Raw genomic sequence first — 19,949 nt, forward strand, 5'->3', positions numbered from 1 at the left:
AAAGATTTTATTTATTTATTTGAGAGAGAGAGAATGAGAGATAGCATGAGAGGGAAGAGGGTCAGAGGGAGAAGCAGACTCCCTGCTGAGCAGGGAGCCTGATATGGGACTCGATCCCAGGACCCTGGGATCATGACCTGAGCCGAAGGCAGTCGCTCAACCAACTGAGCCACCCAGGCGCCCAAGAAGTGGTGTGCATTTTTGAGACAAATTTGGTAGAGTGGGAGAGAGCATGACAGTTGCTGAGCTCACTGGGAGAAGTTCTCATCTTCCAACAGTAAGTTCTCTCATCTCTCAGGTGGTCCTGATATCTGCGTCTTTCCTAGGGTACCGTGAGGCCCGGATGAGCTAGTGCACATGAAAGCGTTGTGTACATTGAAAAACCTATAATAGATTTCTGTTGTTGAAATTAGAACGTATATCAACCTATGTAGATTTTTCTCAACTTCAGTACTTGAGTTTTTAGGACATAATTTTGTGACAAATGTAATTGGGCTTCATTATGTCCAGAGATTATACCCTGTTGTGACAATGTTGACTTCATCTCTTAAGCTAACAGAGGCACTAGTTTTACAGTCAAAGTAATAAAACAAAAAAGATAATCTTTGTAGGGTATCAACAATTATCTACAAAGTGGGCTCTGTAATTTGCGTGAAGGGTAATTTACTTTGACCTTAGATAAGTCTGTGTATTTTCTTTTGTTTTTTTTCTCACATTTTACGTACATAAAATATTTCGTAAATGTAAGGTATTACTTAGATTAAAGTAAAACATAGACTAAGGTAGTCCCTTAATAGAAAATTCCTCAGCCATTTTTCTCTTGTCACAGTGATAGGAACTAGGCTCTTCTTCCTTCTGTCCTTTCTTTTGTGACCCTCCCTTTTCCTTGGGGGTACTCTGTTACTGTGTCCACCCAGCAAAATAGTTCATTAGCCCTTTGAAGTGCACAGATTTTAACACATTTGGAGATATTTTGGGTTTTTTTTTTTTTTATTGAGTTGTAAGCATTTTTTTTTTTTAAAGATTTTATTTCTTTATTTGACAGACACGGTGAGAGAGGGAACACAAGCAGGGGAGAGGGTCAGAGGGAGAAGCAGGCTTCCTGCCAAGCAGGGACCCTGATGTGGGACTCGATCCCGGGACTCCAGGATCATGACTGAGCCGAAGGCAGATGCTTAACGACTGAGCCACCCAGGTGTCCCTATTTTGGATTGTTAAGGAGCTATAATCCACTCAGTACCAGCAACTGTGCTGGGGAGTTTTATTTATTTTTACATAAATATTACTTGATTATGTAATTCTCCTGCACAAAATGCCATGGTTTCCCATCTCATTTAGAAAAAGACCCATGAGCCTGACAATAGCCTGTAAGGCCTTGTAGGATTTGTCCCGCCATTGCCTCTCTGACCCCATCTCCTGGTGCATTCTTCCTCAGTTACAGTGCTGCAGACACACTGGACTCATTGCTGTTCTATGAATTTGCTAGTCCCACTTGGTTGCAGAACCTTTGAGTCTCTTGTTCCCTCTGCTTGGAACATTTTTACCACAGATAGCTGCATGACTTGTGCCCTTTCCTAGCAATTCTTTTTTCTTTTTCTTTCTTTTTTTTTTTTTTTTTTAAGATTTTATCTGTTTACCTGACAGATAGTGAAAGAGGGAACACAAGCAGGGGGAGGGGCAGGGGCAGAGGCAGAGGCAGAGGGAGAAGCAGACTCCCCTCTGAGCAGGGAGCCCGATGCTGGGCTCGATCCCAGGACCCTGGGATCATGACCTGAGCCGAAGGCAGACGCTTAACGACTGAGCCACCCAGGCACCCCTCCTGGCAACTCTTTTTTAAAATTGTGACTTCCTTCTGTTCCTGCACCCTTTTCTCCTTGCTTTATTTTTCTTCGTATCTCTTATCAACAAACACACCATATGAACTATTGTTTCTTTCTCTCTAGAAAATAAGCTCCATGTGGGCTTTTTTTTTTTTCTCTCTTCCCCACCCTTTTGACTACTGTTGTATATCCAGCACCAAGAAAATACTGGTACATAGTACTGGGTACTTAGTGCTCAGTAAATATTTGGTAAATGAGTCAATATATGTCCCAGTTTCCTGTCCCATAACTCCTTGATGTAAATAGGATTGTTACTGGATAGCTCTGCGACCCTGGGCTCAATCTTTTAACCTTGTTGGACCTCACTTTCCTCTTCCGTAATGTGACAGAATTGAACTAGATAATTTCTGAGCTCCCTACTCAACCAGCTTTGACATTCTATAAGACTACATTTTCCTCAAGAACTCAAATCCTCATAGTAGCTTTCTCTAGGTCAGGGTTTCTCAGTGGTGCACTGTTGATATTTGGGACCAGGTAATTCTTTGCTCTTGGGAGCTCTTTTGTAGGATGCTTAGTTGTATCCCTAACCTTTACCCACTAGATTCCAGTAGCACCTCTCCCAGTTGTGACAACCAAAAATGTCTCTAGACATTGCCAAATGCCCCCCGGAGGGCACAGTTGTCCCTAGTTGAGGACCCCTGCTTTAGATTTGATCCTGGTTCTTTCTTCTGGTATTTAGGCCCTGGGATTAGATCTTGTAAACGGCTCGGGCGCCCGGGTGGCTCAGTTGGTTAAGCGACTGCCTTCGGCTCAGGTCATGATCCTGGAGTCCCGGGATCAAGTCCCACATCGGGCTCCCTGCTCAGCAGGGAGTCTGCTTCTCCCTCTGACCCTCTTCCCTCTCGTGCTCTCTCTCATTCTCTCAAATAAATAAATAAAATCTCTAAAAAAAAATTAGATCTTGTAAACGGCTCAACTGTGAAGGGATCCTCTTCCTTTTCCTAAAAGCCATTTTCAACTTACTTGCCTTTAATGGTTGTCATCTAAATTCTCTCTAAACAATTCGCTGTGTGTACCCACTATTTTCCCAAAAGATCTAAAGCTACTTTTTGTTGGTGGTGATTTTGTTTTGACTTTTTTTTTTAAGATTTTATTTATTTATTAGAGAATGGGAGAGAGAGAGCATGAGAGGGGGGAGGGTCAGAGGGAGAAGCAGACTCCCTGTCGAGCAGGGAGCCCGATGTGGGGCTCGATCCCAGGACCCTGGGATCATGACCTGAGCCGAAGCCAGACGCTTAATGACTGAGCCACCCAGGCGCCCCAGAAAGATGATTTTTGAAGGTCCTTTCATTTACCTGAAATCTTGGGCCAGTTTCACAGCTTTGCTCTTTCCACCAATATGAAGAGTACACAGAAGAAATGGAAGAATGGCACAGTAAAGGCGATTCTTTATTTCTTAGGACATGCTCTCACTCAAGATCAAGCAGTCATTAAAATAATTTCCATATTTACTCAAATCTTTTGATTACTCTGTAGAGCCACAACTTGGTCATCATGCAAGTCCACCAGTATCTTACTCCTCTCTGTATGCTTGCGTTTGAACTATTCTGAGGACAATACATTTTCTGTGTTTTATGTTTGAATCTTAGATTACTCCTGATTCTAAGATAAGTGTGCCAGACTTACCCCATCCTGAGAAGGATGAGAAGCTAGAAGTACAGAAAATGTCCACAACTCAGTACAACGAGGTGGTGAACTTAGAACCTGAAAATACATTGGACCAACATTCCTTCTCTTTGCCCACGTGCCGCATCAGTGAATCTGTGAAGCAGTTAATGGAACTTGCCTATCAGACTTTACTAGAGGCAACAACCAGCAGTGATCAGTGGTAAGAGTTCTGAAAACGGCAGTGATAGGGTTACATATACATCTAAACTAAACATTTATTGTGAAAATTAGCTGGAATTCTTTGGGTTTTCTCATGCCATTAGTATTTTTTTTCCGTAGAAAAACAGGGCAGCACACAAATATATATCGATAATTCACTTTTATTTGCAATAACATGTACTTCTCACAGCGTACATTAGAAATGGAAGCATGTGTATGGATGAACAAATGGAGTTTCTTTGACATTAAAGTTGTTAATCACTCTTTTATAAAAAGCTCTTTTAATTTTTGTTTAATTTCTACTTTTATATGAGTTGAATGATGTTACATGAAAAAGCACATGTAAAGAACTTAGAATACTAACTGGAAAATGATCAGTACTCAAATGTTTATTTTATTATTACTGGTGGCCATGGTATTAGTGGTCATTATACCATCTGCTCCAGCCTGCCCTGGCCTTTTAGCTTAGCATTCATTTTACATTTTGATTATAATTATTTTACATTAATTATAATTAATTTACATTTTTGTTTTTAATGCAATAATGGTTGGAAGGCCGAAGGTAGAAGGAAAAGCATGGAATGTTCTGAAGATCTGATTTTATCCTTTCAAGATGATTTCTCTTAATCTATACTGTATTCAGGGTACCTCCAACTCTAGTCCACATTTTGTTCTGAACCTCCCTTTGCTTCATGAGCCCCTCTCCTACTCCCAGACAAAATTGAGGAGGAGATGGCAGGCTGGAGCCCACGCTGTAGAGCAGAGTGACAAAAGCCTCTTCAGTTTGAATCTGTGGGTAGCAGTTCTTTACTCCTTGTCCACACAAGAGAGAACAGTCCCAGTTAGGGCCTGACTCAACTACATTGCCTCTCAGGTAGGCTTCCAGAGTTTTAACTTTTATCTCCACATGCAAACAAACCCCGTTATTTTATTCTGCTCTAGAAAGAAAGAAAACATGTTTACCAGGATATTTCCATGACTTCAATGAATTGTGTTCACAAGCCCATCCAGTTTTAAATATAAGTAGGAAGAAAACATGTAAAAAATATATATATTCCTTAAAAAAAAAAAGTATATATCCCTTTGGTAAAATAAATTTAGGGTAACTATTATTTCACCTGAAACATACTAGACCAGAAGTTAGAGATGCAAGGCAGTATTTCCGTAATTTTTTGATAACACAGAACACTAAACAGTAGTTTTGTGTACTGCATATCTCTATGCATTCTTTCCTCCAAAAGAAATCGTTTTAAACCGGACAAACAGAAACACAACTACGTTATGACTCGCTTCCCCTTTACCAAACCTTGAATAGCAGCACGTGCAGCAAAATAAAATGAAATAATTTCATCAGGTATCATCGTAATCAAGTAGTAACAGTGTTTTGGGATATAGTAACCATGACTTGTTTTTCTAAATATTTGTGGAATTACTGTTACTTGTTCAAGGTACATAGTTTAAGATAGTCTTTTTCTAAAATTTTTTTTTTTATTTTTAAAGATTTTATTTATTTATCTGACAGAGAGAGAGACGTAGCGAGAGAGGGAACACAAGCAGGGGGAGTGGGAGAGGGAGAAGCAGGCTTCCTGCCGAGCTGGGAGCCCAACGTGGGCCTCGATCCCAGGACCCTGGGACCATGACCCGAGCCAACGGCAGATGCTTAATGACTGAACCACCCAGGCGCCCCTAGTTTAAGATAGTCTTATGTGGAAGTAAGCTGTACAGACCTTATATTTGCTCTGAGTGCATTTTAATAATAATCTTCAGGTGTTATAAGGCCAGATTTAAAGGGCAGAAAATTTTGAGGTTAGATTCTATCCTAGAAATGTTGATTCATCTCCTTGCTTTGGGGTAAGGAGGAGAAAAGGTGAAAGCTGAAAGTCAGACTGATTCTAAAAGAACCAAGTGAATGCCTTTATTGATACCTTGCCCTTTGCAGAGTGCGTCAGTGAGTAGGTGACATTTGCTTGAGGCTTAGCTCCATTTGTTACTGAAGGGATACTCTGGGTACTGGCAGAACACAAATTGATAATGGGAAAGAGGCTTTGGGTTAATGCTGCTGTTCTTAAAATTATTAATAGATCCAGGTTTTTAGAACTGCAATCTAGTTAGTAAATACTGGTTGAGAATATATTTCCATCTAGATTAAGGGTGTTTTCAGCAGTGACCAAAGCCAGGTGTTCTCTCAAACTGTAGTTTTGGTGACGACTAATGTGCGCTTAGTTTGACCTTTTTTCTCATTGCTAATGTCCGTATGCATTTCTGTTGAAACTTTTTTTTCTTCAGTGCTATTCAACTTTTCTACTCAGTGAGGAATATCTTCCATTTGTTCCATGATGTTGTGCCAACATATCACAAGTAAGTGCCACTGTTTCTGATTTCTGTATGGTACTGTATATCTAAAGTGTAAGTTGGGTTAAAACCAGTAATTTTATATTCCCACCAAAAATATCTTGGTTACTGAAATTCACAGTGAAATGCAATAAACCATTTAAGAAAAAAACATGTTGAAAGAATATTGGTTATTTATTCAAGTCTAAACATCTATGTTTTAAAATTTCCCAGGTGACTCTGATCTGTAGCCAATTTAAAAACTAGTGAATTGGAAGAGTTTAGTGCTTCATTGTCTAAGTGAGAAAGGAATTTGGCAGAAGGGCAAGCAAGTCCCTACTTGCACAGACTGGTCAGTGTTAAGTTTGGAGGGAATGTATACAGCTCTCCTAGGTTTATGTACAGAGAGTTGACACATGTCAACATCTGGGTTCCCTTGCTCTTTCTTTTCTTCTAATCACTGGGATAGGATTATAGGATCAGGTTGCACTCAGGCAGAATGGTCTCACTCTGCTTGACTGGGATGGGAGTGATGAGACTGGACCTTGTTATATATTTGTACAGGAGAGACAGTTCTTAAAGCCTAGAAGTACATTAAAAAAGAAGTAACTTTTCATCCACCTCAGCTTCAGTAACTTGTGATTTCTTTCTTTTTCCACCCCTCCTCCTGGCCTAGGGAGAACCTTCAGAAACTGCCCCAGTTGGCTGCCATTCACCACAACAACTGTATGTATATTGCTCACCACCTGCTGACACTCGGGCATCAGTTCAGATTGCGTCTTGCCCCCATTCTTTGTGATGGCACCACGACCTTTGTGGATCTTGTACCTGGCTTCAGGAGACTTGGTAACGGATACCTTCAATTTAGGAAAACATATTGATTATGCAGCTTCTCAGTGTAGTGTCTTTGTAATTTATGAATGAGGCAGCAAGAAATTAGGTGGTGGTCCTCAGCTATATTGGAAAGTGGGATAGCATTTAGTTTGCAACTGTTCCCGGTTATTTAATTTTATAAAGTGAATGCAGTCTTTGTGGAAGTATTACTTTTTCATGACATGGTTTCATGGTACATTAGAGATTCAAGCTGCATTGCTGGTGTGCAGTGAATTCACCAAATCAGAGTCCTGTCAGTAGGATGACACATAATGAGATTTGTATTGTGATAATTCTGTTAGCTTTGTCAGTAAGAGCTTACTAATGTCACTGCTTGTTCTTTTGCAAAACCTCAAGATAGCTCTCCGCTCTTCTACCTAGCTTTACTTGGGATTATTAAAAATCAAAAGAAATGAAATGTGGGATAAATCAGTATGTTTACTATAATGATATTCTAAGAAAAGCAGAGAACCTATATGATTCACTTAGCTTTTTACTTCTTGACTTTTCCCTTAGGTGGTGTAGATTTATCAGAAAAATAAGTAGCTGCTGCTTCTGAATAAGTAATGTTTCTTATCTGACCCTGGACAGACAATTGGGAAAGACTTATGATCCTGAGAGTGGGTTTGGAGGGACTGGCTAATGTATTTTAGAAGTGATTATTTCTAGTAACCTTAGAGCAGCCTTATGATGTCATCTGGCAAGCAGTTGTTTTCAAATAAGGAGAATAATGTATGATTCATGCTTGTCTCTCTCCCTCCACCCTGGAGCTGTAGTGTGCAGTTGAACAACTTTTAGAATTCTTTATTCTATTTCCCCACCATAGGGACAGAGTGTTTTTTGGCCCAAATGAGGGCACAGAAAGGAGAACTTCTGGAAAGATTATCAAGTGCTAGAAACTTTTCCAACGTGGATGACGAAGAGAATTACTCTGCAGCAAGTAAAGCAGTCCGGCAGGTGGGCAGCTCCTGTTAGCTCTGGAATTTGTACTCTTTCTCTAGATAATACCCCCTTGTGTTTTAAACAGCAAAGAATACGTAGCAGGTAATTCAGTTGAATCTCTACAACCCCCATCGGAAAATATGGGTACCTTTTACAGTCACGCTTATGACCTTTCCCTTTCCTTATCCCACCAAGCCAACAGGAAGCTATCTTTCTATCCACCCAATAACATGACTAGTTATTAGTAAGTCTGTCAGTTTGGGAAATCTGAAATATTAGCTTTTATCTCAGTGCCCCTCTCTCTCCTACACGATTTGTCATCTTCTTTCTTTTTTTTTTTTTAAATGAGCACATGGTTTTTATTTATTTTTTATTGAAGTGAAAACTAACATGCAGCTTTATATTGGTTTCAGATATACAATATAGTAAATCCACAATTCTGTACATTTCTCAGTGTGTGTGGTTTATCTTCTTGCAGTGGTTTTCCCATCCTCGGGATAAGTCTACTTTTCATCTAGCAGGGATATCACTAAGGTGACATATTCAAGAAGCTCATACTTTTGATAACTTTACCTCACCTTCCTATAATGCCTCTTTCCCCATAACCATGTGATAAATGTGAATGTGCAGAGTAGGAATTGGCAACAGTCTCTCTTTCATGTCAGCAGCTGTATTCTCCTGACAGGTACTACACCAGCTGAAGAGACTTGGAATTGTGTGGCAGGATGTCCTGCCAGTGAACATATATTGCAAGGCCATGGGGACTTTACTCAATACAGCAATTTCTGAGATCATTGGCAGAATCACTGCTCTAGAGGTAAGGGCCATTGGATGCCTCACCAGACTTGAGATGGCAGTTCTTGTCTCAAATTTTCGCTTTACTAAGAAAATGATGTTGAAATCTCATTTCTAGTCAACACAGATGGTAGAAGAAATTGCTCATGTTTTACATCTAACTCATTATACTGTTATTTTTTTCAGTTCTGTCTTAATTCTGTTTTGCTGGAGACTTGCTAATTTCTATCTTTTATACTTATATAAGAAAGTAGGATTATACTGCTTCTCCCATTAGCATCCATGGGAATTATGAAGGAGAAGGCTGGAAACTGAGTAGTCCTTAGATGTATTGTAAAGTATGAAGTCATATATTTATTTAATTTGCAAGTGAACTAAATAATTTGGTAAAGTGAAATGCAGCCTGCTGCAGGTACCACTTTTCCAGCACACTGTTGCAGTTGGGATTATATATGTGAACCTAGATGCAAGTTGCCTGGACTCCGCCAGCGGATGTCTCTAAAGCATAAATTGCCTAAATCCTTGTTTATAAAAATATCCCCTGCTTTGTAGCAAGCGGTGCAACATTCTGCTGGAGAAATGGGGCTCTTTCATGCAGGCAAACTAAATTATTGATAATCAGTTGAAACATATTTTGTGTCATTCTAGCTTGAGGAGTATTGTCAGAGAGCTGATGATATATAATGTCTGTTAAGGTGTGCTAAGTTGGTTGGAAAACATGTTGCTGTAGCTGACCCCTTGGACAGCATGCACCAAAGATCTCCCCTTTCCTGACTGCTAAGCTGGCCCAATTCTGTTCTTTTGTGTTCCCTCTCTGCAAAACCAGGACATCTCTACTGAAGATGGTGATAGATTGTATTCCTTATGCAAAACAGTGATGGACGAAGGACCCCAAGTATTTGCACCTTTGTCTGAAGAAAGCAAGAACAAGAAATACCAAGAAGAGGTTCCAGTCTATGTGCCAAAGTGGATGCCATTCAAGGAATTGATGATGATGTTACAAGCCAGCCTGCAAGAAATTGGGGATCGGTGGGTATAACCCTTTTATAGAGGGTTATCTCTTCCTCTCTTTCTCTCTCTCTGTATCTATCTCCAAAGATGGAAAGTATTAGTGCCATTGATAGTAATGCTTTTCTCATTTTCTTAATTTTGCTCAGGAAAGAGTTTCATATTGAGTTGCAGTAGTTGGGGTCTTTGCATGGTCTGTAATAGTGTAGATCTCATTACCACTTTCCTGTATTTGATAGCATAAAGACTTCTTGTTTCATTTTATTTTGGTCTTGAACATGTCGTTTTGGCAGCCTGTACCAATGATCTTACATTTGTAAGAAGGACAACCTTCTGACATCTGGATGGAAATTGTTGCCCGTTTTAACCAACAGTGGATACATTTTAAGGTTGATTTTGATTTGTTAACAGAGAAGTGACTTTTATTTGTATGGAATATTCAGCATCAAACCACTGTTTGATTGACCAGCAATTCTTCTGCAGGGAATACAGTGGCTTTAGAGATTAAGCATCATACACATAGAGAGGATTCATCTTTTCTTAAGTAAAGTGAATGATGTTTTTCCGCGACACCAGAGACCATCAGTTAACGTTGCTGTGCGCAGTAAATGTATGCTTTATTGTATCATACTTGGTGTGCAGAGGTCATTGATGCTGCACAAAAGAGAATAGGTATGGGTTAGTTACACATTCGTGGGTGCTTTGATTATTGTCTTGGTAAATTACTAATGAGCATGCATACTTTGCGTAGGGAACCCCTGAGTAGGCCTTAAGGTCCATCTCCATCCTTATAGCTCCTTGTCTGCCTGTTTTAGTTTGGTTTATTAGTTTATTACAGATGCTGCAGTGTATTAGACCAGTCATCCCAGATGTGTCTGAGCTGTTCTCAGCATGTGTTGTCCATCCTAAAACAATGAAAATGAGATATGTGCTTGAAAAAAATCACATCAAAATACTTCCAACTCTATTAGTACAAAGTTTGATTTATTTGTTATTTATAAGTCCTTAGTGGGTAATGGGATGTCTTTAGGTAAGACTCCAGAGAGCAGCAAAGAAATTTTCTTTCTGCTGTTAAAGGACCCTGCTGCAGCCTAATAATCGTTAATTCTTTGTTGTGAGAACAATCACAGTACTGGTGTATCTTAGCTTCTTGTTTTTTGCCTAGGAAGAATTTTTCTCCTAGAGATTTCAGTAAACCTAAGGATAGTAACTAATTGGGAAATTTTTTACTGAAGAAACTACCTCCACTCATGTAGTTTAAATGTTTTAACATTATAAAATATACATACGAAGGAATACAGTATATATATGTGTGTGTATATACATATATATACATATATACACACACAACATATTTACATATTTACAATTTAAAGAAAATAAGTAAAATGTTTGTGTACCCATTACCTAATTTAAGAAAAATATTACCAATACTGTGAAGACTCCTGTGTGCCCCTCTCCAGACAGTTCTCACCACAGGCAGTCACTATCTTGAATTTTGTGTTAATTATTTCCTTTCCTTTCTTTATAGTTTTGCCCCAGTTGCACATATCCCTGAACAATATAGTTTAGACTTGCTTATGTTTGAACTTTCTATAAATGGAGTCTTCTGTAACTTCTTATGTTCAATAGTCTGTTTTTGAAATTCACTCATGATAGTATGCAGAGCTATAGTTTTCAGTGCTGTATCATATTCTCTTGTACAGATGTTTCATTGGTTATTTATCCTGTTGCCTCACAGTTTCACTGGTATTTGCTATTCTGAGACTCTGAAATTTTTGCTAGTTCATGTGAAATGGTAGTTCATTGTCACTGTAATTTATATTTCCCTAAATTCTAATGATGTTGAGAATCTTTTTATTGATGATTTATTTTCCTTCTATTGTAAAATTCCTGTTCATGGTTTTTGCCTTTATTCTACGGGGTTGTTTGTGATTTCATTATTGATTAATGGGAGTTCGCTGTGTATTTTTTATACCAGTTCTTTGTTCGTTAAAGTTTGTTGCCTGTGGCTCATTTTTAAAAAAAATAGTTACTGATCCCAAGACTCCATATAACCATATGAGGATGTGGCCATAATTCTCAGGTTCAAACAGGACTATAGAAGGAGGGGGAACAGTCTTATCTCCTAACCTGGTCTCTTCATCTGACTGTGCTGTTACCAAAATGCCTCGGAGAAGCAGAAATTAAAGAGATTGAGTGGTAGAGCCATCGAGAGGGGGAAGGATGCCAGGATTTGTTTTACTTCCGTTTAAGACAAATAAGCATTTGGGAACAAAGAAGCAGTTTTAAAATCTTGCTTATACAGAGACATAAGAGGAAATCGAATTTTATCTTTTATTTTGCAGGTGGGCAGATGGAAAAGGGCCCTTGGCAGCTGCATTCTCTTCCAGTGAAGTAAAAGCTTTAATTCGTGCCTTGTTCCAGAACACAGAAAGAAGAGCAGCTGCCCTTGCTAAGATTAAATAGCTGTGTCTTCCTAAGAAAGCCATGTCTTGACTGTGTGGATTCCTCTCTTGGCATAATTACTGCTTTAAAGACTAATTGGAATCATCCGTTAGTTTCGGTGAACCAGGATATCATGGAAGTCTGACTTCACCTAAGAACACCTTATCTTCTGGCTTTTATGAGGCTTTGTTGAGGAACGGGATGTTAAGATAAGCTGTCAAGTGAAGCACCTCAATTTGTTGACTTTCTAGCCATCCTCCCTTGATAAGAAACTGTAGGGTAGCATTATTTCATGTCGCTTCTGGGCCTTCTGGGAACTGTATCCATTGTAGATGTAGGCCGTGGCCTTGGATCAAGGAATCCAGGGGATTCCAAGAGTCAGGGAGAAGAATTTGTGAGCAAATGGAAGATATATTTTGGGGGGGGGGGGGTAGGGGAACCGTATTTGTCCTTGCCAGAATTAAGAAGACTTCCTTTAATATTTCTTTCCAATAAATAATGCTTTTCAGAGTTAAGGGTGACTGTCTTTAATAACACGGGAGCTTTGACAAAAGAGACCAATGAGTTTTCTGGTCTTCTGTGCTATTCTCTTTACTGACATTTATGACCCTCACAGAGGACTCACTTGTCGCCGTCTTTTTTCATAACCCTCTGGTAATTTCTAGGAGTCCTACAACTTCCTTTCAGTTTACATTTTTGGTGCTTTTTGCTATTTCAACTAAATTCTGTTTTCTTGGTTGGAATTTTTTTTTCACCTTCTTAAACTCCACTGTTTCTGTACCTTATCAAATGGCAAAGGTTTTAAATTGATCACGTTCCTTCGGCACATATGTATACCCCGAGATGCTAACTCTGGGCTCTGTAGCCTAATCCTTTATTTGCTGGACATAGGTAATTCTTCAGCTCAACTTAATCTGGTTTTAACTCTTTTCAGCCATTGGAGGTATGCGTTATGTCTAGGTTATCCTGGACCTCTGTAGGACTCTTCATACTGAAATAAGGTTTCCTCTCACGAAAAGAGAGTAAAGGGTGTGATTTTTAGATGCTCCAGGCAGATCCAGCCTGGAAGAAGTTTTCAGTACAGTGGGCATGCTTCCTTAGGCTTAACCCCTTGATTCCTGGCACACAAGAACAATGATTTTTCCTTCTGTCTTCAAGTGTTCTGCCTTACCCCTCAGTTCTGGTCCAGCCCCTACCTACTCATTCCGGTTGTTTAGTGTTTCTTTTACCTACTATAGGGGTCGTAGAATAACAAAGAAGGCCGTTTTTGTTTTTAATAACAGAACTCAGCTGTGGTTAATGATAAGCTCTTTGCCTATACTGAGCATGTCCTACAATGAGAACTCACAGAAAAAAGAACTGCCTGAACCAACTTTGTTTTTTGAGAACAAAGGAGTTGTCTCTCTTGAGAGAGGAAGGAGCCATTTTCGCGGGTGAAGAGAATACCTGTTTTTGAAAATTCGCACAATTTCAGGTAGCATTCTTCTCAGCAATTGAGAGAATGGGGAACTAAGGACAGAACTGAAATAAATGCATCACAGGACTATTACACCGAATAGCAGATTTCTTTTGTTCATAGAAGCTATTCCTGTTGCTTGACAGGTACAGCAATTTGGGGGTGGGATCTCTTGTAACTGAAAAGCACACTTCGCATTCTTTCCCTCCCCTCAGTAGCACAGAAAATTGCATTACAGTTCTTCTGAGGCTGTGTCGACTCCGTCTCTCAGGACTGTTTCCCCTAATGAACAGTTTGAACACCATGGCGCTTGGAGCAGGCACACTGCGTCGTCTTCTCTGGCCAGGGCAGTGGATAGCTGATGATCAGGTGGATGTTCGTTTTGGTCAGAGATGAGCCATCTGATTGAGCACGTGGGAGTTGGGTTTGTCTGGAAGCTCTTACAGGGACCTTGAAGGTACCTGTTCTGATTGGGAACCTGAGTTGGAATGGGAATGGAACCTGCTTTTTAGAGCATACAGATTATGGGAGAAAGGGAACTTTCAGAGGACTCATTTAGTGGCTCTGGGGGCCAACTAGAAAAAACCTCTTTCCAAATAACCAGAACTATACGAATGATGCTAAGAATGAAATTCAAGAAGGTTCCCCACGCTTTTAGGAGAAAGGAGAGTTTTTGTTAAAAATGCGAGACTGCAAACAACTTGAATCTACTTGATAGTGACTTCTGTCACTATGTGGATCCTAGATTGTTGGTGATTTTCCTCCTGATTTTCCACGGTCAGTTTTGCACGAGGATTTCTCTCTAAAATGGAGATCCTCCAGATGGCACTCTTACCTCAGGCCTGGGAGCATCACAAAGCATGTAGGTCTGGTCTGTGGAAATTTTGCCCTGGGTGTGTATGCTGCCCTGGGTCAGCCCATTGGAAGATCATTCAGACTTTGAACAGCAACCTTACTAACTAACCTGCAAAATGTTGCTGAACAATCACTTGTGAATAGATGAAACAGTATTTTCTTTGATCAATAACATTGTTACCGAGGGTGTGGATAGTCTAGTTCCCACACTTGCAAATACTTATGCTATCACTTAAGGCAATGCTTCCTGGCCTTTGGTGGGGTTTCGTTCTGTTGTTTGATTTCTCAAGATTTTGTCTATCTTCTGAAAGTTCTGAGTGGTACGTGTACACGCACGCACACACACGCACGCACACAGGATAGTTTTGTTATAAGAAAACTGTCCCAGAGAAGTTTGCCCAAGTTCCACAGCTAGTTTGTAGCATGGATAAGTGAAGCTGTGTATAGGAGTAACTTCTTGGAGAAGGGGATGTAACTATAAATGCAGGAAGGGTTAAAGCTATTGGAAATTGCCTCACATAACAAAAAGTGGTGGCACAAAGTAGTCTTTTAAAATTGGGTTTTGATGCCCACATTCTTCCTAATCATTGACCTGATCATTGGATTTGTGATGACTTCCTCCTTAAAAATAGTCATTGTCCTAAAGCCTAACATTTCCTAAAAGCGACAAAGCCCCTCATTTTGAGTTCTTCTATTATCATATGGCTTAGACAGAATTCCTGCCTTTGTCACAAGGAGTTTGGTTTAAGGATTTTGGGATGTCACATGACATAACTGGGGACAGCCTTAGATGTCTCAAAACCAAGTTATGAAATCTCTGCCTAGAGGTTGGGAGGAGGGCAGTAATTCTGACGAGCTATGTATAAGTTCTGCACTCCTCCTCAGAAATCAGTTGCCCTAGATTTCTTGTTTAGTGTGAAAGACTGGGGTGGGAGAAAACTGGTACCACGACCACAGACACCTACCCCTGCCTTGTCTCAGCCTTCCATGCAGTTCTAAAACTTCCTGCATTCATCCCACTTACGTTTATTGGGTGCCCAGACTTGCCCTAGTCATTGAACAACCTCCCCCCGCAACTCAGAACAAAAATTCCTGTCCCTCTGGTGATTACATTCCAGTGACGAAGACAGGTAATAGACATAAAGTAAGTAGATTAGGTAGTATGTTTGAAGATTTTTAAACTTCACTATGGGAAAAATAATTGTAGAGTGATAAATGTGAACTCCACCGGAGTTCCAGAGAAAGGAGAAAAGGGGAGGGAGCTGTCATTCTAAATAGGATAGTCAGAGTACATCTCCGTGTTCGAGCAAGCTATGCGGCTACCTGGGTGTGGGTAATTCTGAGCAGAGAGACCAGCCCTTGCAAAACCCTAGGATGGGGGGAGTGTGCCTTGTGAACTCAAGAAATAGCAGAGAGTGAGGGAGAGAGTAGGAGGAAGGGAGGTTAGAGAAGTAACAGGAGAAGATACGATTGTGTACGCCATCATAAGGATTTTGTTTTATTTTGTTTCTTTTTAACTCTGAGTACATAGGAAAGCTTTAGTAGCTTCAAAAGAAAGGGTGGGGGGGAGCATATATAAAAGTATAGAAAATAGGGGCGCCTGAGTGGCTCAGTCGTTAAGCATCTGCTCAGGTCATGATCCCAGGGTCCAGGGATTGAGCCCCGCATCCGTCTCCCTCTCCCACTCCCCCTGCTTGTGTTCCTCCCATCTTCAACATTTATGATCATACAGGCAATGTAACAGCTGTGATCCTCTGTACCCCCTCTCCATCCTCCTTGCTCCCACAAACACACTGGTTGTTGAAGCAAATGCCAGACAGCATATAATTTCAAACCCAGGGCTCATTCCTGTATAAAGTCTGAATTTTGTTTCCTTTGAAGCTTTGTCTGTTAGCATCCTTCTTTCAGCTCTCATCATTCCCCCTCTCTCTGCGGGCCTCCCCCCCCCCCCATTTCCCCAACCTTACTTCTCCACGCAGGCTCATCCTGTTCCACTCTAACTCCCATTCCCAGAACACCGGGTATGAGCTCACAAACACCGAACCACACTTGACAGCTGACTCATCCCACCACTTCCCCTTCGAGTCCTCTCTGCCCCAGCCGCTTGCTCTAGCTACTCCAATCCCATAGTTTCTGGGTGTTCTAAAGGTGCCCAGTAAAGATTTTCCTCTTGTTGATTGTTTCATCAGAGGACAAACTCTGCCCTCTTAAAAACAGGTTTTCCTGGGTTTCCTTCAGAGAGAATCCAGTAGACATGATGACCTAGCTCCAGCTGGTGGGTCCGAGGGCTGGCTATTGGTTGGCGTCTGGGACTGGCTTGGTTCAAGGCTGGGCAGCCCCCTTTCCTAAGGTCTGTCTGGGGGGCGGGGAGTGGTATGGGGTGTGGAGCAGCCACTACCTGGCTTCTGTCTCCCATTCCCATTTCTCTGACTTTAGAAATGCTGCTTTAAAAGAACAGTAATTGTTTTCATTTGCATGAAGGGCTTTATTTATGCTTGATTAACATGCACGATGATAAAAGTTTTGCGTAACCTTAAGTATGTAGGATTAACCCTGTTATCAATTTCATTGCATTTCAATACCAAGCTCTGTTCCTAAATGCAAAGTCTAGGTAGTTTGCCGTATCTACGGCACGAAGATGGTTACATGTCCACCTTTGGCTCAGGTCATGATCCCAGGGTCCTGGGATCAAGCCCCACATTGGCTCTCTGCCAATGTTAATAATAACATTATTATTACTTAAAACTAAAAAATTAGGACTTGTTTACCAACCATCTGTTCAGTAATGTGTCCTAGGATCTTTTGTAAAATTAACTTTGACTACGTTGGTCTGAAGGACCAGTAGATCTTTTGTCCCCTTTTTCAAAGTCGGGGAATCTGCTCATGCTCACAAATAGCACAGGTTTGTGATTACATGTGCAGTTTCTTGTATTAAGTCCCGTAAGTCCCATGGGATAGAATTCATCTGAGCTTATTTCAAGCCCAGTTTTTCTTTTTCTGTCTTTTCACCCACCTCGGGCTTCATTTTCCTCCCGACTATGTTTTTATTCTATCCTTTCCAGGCCAAAGAGAATTCTCCTTGCTAGGGGATATGGAAGCACAACCGTGTTGGAGTTGTTCAGCTTGCTCTCTGTTGGTTTTTAATGTCACCCTTTCGGCTCCCAGCAGAGCCGAGTTCTTTCTGCTCCTCCCCTTCGCCGACTACACTCCTTCCCGCCTCCCCCCCCAGATTCCTTGAGATAATGTTTTTCTTAAACTTCAGCTCATTCTGGACTTTGATCTTCCTGACACGATTTTCCTCTGTCCTGGCCATTCGGCTATTTTAGCATATGAAGGGCCCCTTTATTTTTTGCTGTTTTTGTTGTTGTTTTGTAGAACTCATCCCTGGTTTCCATTTGCAGCCACATTGCTGTTTTTGTATGAAAGCAGCGAATTTTTTTATATTGTCAGATTTTCAGTTTTGAACTTCCCCTCCCCCCACTTTCATCCATAGTGTGATGTCTTTCTTTTAAAGTCTACGGCCATGAAGTATGCTTCTGTGGTCTTTGAAATATGCTTTCCTAAAGCCAGGGCCTGTGTCTAGGCCACATCATTTCTTCCTTGCCTGTTGTGAAATTCGCAATTGTTCTCTAACAGGTATTTTGGATAAAAAGTTCCCCTTTTTGCTTCTTTGACTTTCTGAAAGCAATTATTAGCAAGGCTACTAGTTAACACTGGTTTTTAGCGGAGTGGGGCTTCTAGTGGGCTTACAAAGTGCTGAAATCCCCTACAGCTCTGTATCAACTTCCTTGGTTCATTTTAGAAAAATACCAGCTGCCTTGTCCATCTAGCTGGGTGGCGCTGTAGTACATGCACACGGCAATATTACTTTTTTTAATAAAGATTTTATTTGTTTTTTTATAAAGATTTTATTTATTTGACAGAGACAGAGTATAAGCAGCAGAGTGGCAGGCAGAGGGAGAAGCAGGCTCCCTGCGGAGCAGAGAGCCAATGTGGGGCTTGATCCCAGGACCCTGGGATCATGACCTGAGCCAAAGGTGGACGTGTAACCAACTGAGCCACCCAGGTGCTTCATACTTCTGATTCTTTTTCTGTTTCCCTTTACCTTCTGTGCCTGGTTGCTTCACATTCACTTTATCGACCTGTAACCTTTTCACTCGGGGTCCCTGAGAACTCCATAGAATCTTAACTTTCTGGCTTTTGTTTGTCTCTTAGTAATTTCTGCCAGCAAAGCAGTAAGAAGGAAAGAGTGGTTCGGTTAGAGGAGAAGCAATTTGCTTTTCATAAAGGCAAACTCACAGTCTCATTAAGAAAACAATATTATTCTTCCATGAAGCAAAGATAGTAAACACCTTTTTAAATTTGCACTGAACTATATTTTGCCTTGGAGTTTGCTTTACAGTAGAAGAAAGGAACAACCGAGAAAGCCTCTAGTCTTAGTTTTTCTGGCTTTTTGTTTCATCTTATCTTGGGGAAGATTAGTGAGAACTGTGGATGAGTACATGGGGATAAAAGGGAAGGGAAGAAAGACTGAAAGGGACTTCATTCTGGTCCTTTGGCAGATCTTCTTGGGGACCAGCTGGTCTGGCTAGACTTGGGAGGAAGGAAGGGCAGCAGAAGGGGCATGGTTGGAGGGTGGCTGTGGGGTCACACTGACCTGGGTTAACCCAAGTCTGCGTTTCTTTAGCTCTGTGACCTTGCACAAGCTGTTGATCTCTCTGACTCAGAATCTTCATTTGTAAAGTAGGAATAATAATGTGACTGAGCTCATGGGCTCGCTAAGAGGATTGAGATAATCTATGTCAAACACACAGCACAGGGATCATAGACCTGTTAATGCCAGTGTTCAATGCACACAATATAGGGGTTAATTATGTAGGCAGTTCCTCAACTAAACTGGAACTCCTCTGAGGGCAAGAATGGTGTCTAATACCTTTCTTGATATGGAGCCGGGCAGAGTAAGCTTAATGGATAATCACGAGTGGTTTGACGTCAGCCCCACACAATGGGACATGGTGGCCCACATAAAGAGAGAAAGGGGCACTTTTGCCATGTGAGCTGGAGTGTCCTTGTAAGTAACTCATGAGGACTGTAACATGGGAAAGGGTTGATTTTGGGTTCCAGGGGGACTTCTTCCCTAGGCTGTGTGTGGAAATTTGTATTTATGTGTATAGGTTTAAAAACCTGTTTGTTTAGAATTTATACCACCGAGAGACACAAATTACCTTCAGTTCTTGTTATCAGGAGTCCTCAGCATTAACTGAAGGCCTGACAGGGTCCCTGAAACATTGCCAAATTCTGCAAGGCTCCTGGACTGGCCAAGATCAAACCATCCTAGTGCACTTGGAGTTTAGCATATGTGGTTTATGTTCTAGTTCTTTGAAAGTTGGTCTTCAACTTTGATTGGGCAACTTTTAAATAGAGTAAGCAGTTAACCCAAACAGTCAATTTGCCAACCATTCTGGACAAATAGGGCTTTATTATATGAACTTATTACTACAACCAGAAGGGGTTTTCCATTCAGTTTTATTACA

At 40.8% G+C, this 19,949-nt stretch overlaps 1 protein-coding gene across 1 annotated transcript in view; it reads left to right on the forward strand.

Moving 5' to 3' along the window:
- ZW10 (zw10 kinetochore protein) overlaps positions 1-12,619 on the forward strand; it is a 32,368-nt gene extending 19,749 nt beyond the window's left edge. The window contains exons 10-16 of the mRNA XM_028105940.2: positions 3,470-3,708; positions 5,994-6,065; positions 6,715-6,884; positions 7,738-7,868; positions 8,539-8,670; positions 9,475-9,677; positions 12,005-12,619. Coding sequence (XP_027961741.1) covers positions 3,470-3,708; positions 5,994-6,065; positions 6,715-6,884; positions 7,738-7,868; positions 8,539-8,670; positions 9,475-9,677; positions 12,005-12,125 — 1,068 coding nt within the window. The 3' untranslated portion in view covers positions 12,126-12,619. The remainder of the gene's footprint in view (positions 1-3,469; positions 3,709-5,993; positions 6,066-6,714; positions 6,885-7,737; positions 7,869-8,538; positions 8,671-9,474; positions 9,678-12,004) is intronic.
- The last annotated feature ends 7,330 nt before the right edge of the window (positions 12,620-19,949 follow it).

The sequence above is a fragment of the Eumetopias jubatus genome, unplaced genomic scaffold, assembly GCF_037043125.1.
Source record: "Eumetopias jubatus isolate StellerSeaLion01/CBP00866 unplaced genomic scaffold, mEumJub1_p1.0 scaffold_13, whole genome shotgun sequence".
Taxonomy (NCBI): domain Eukaryota; kingdom Metazoa; phylum Chordata; class Mammalia; order Carnivora; family Otariidae; genus Eumetopias; species Eumetopias jubatus.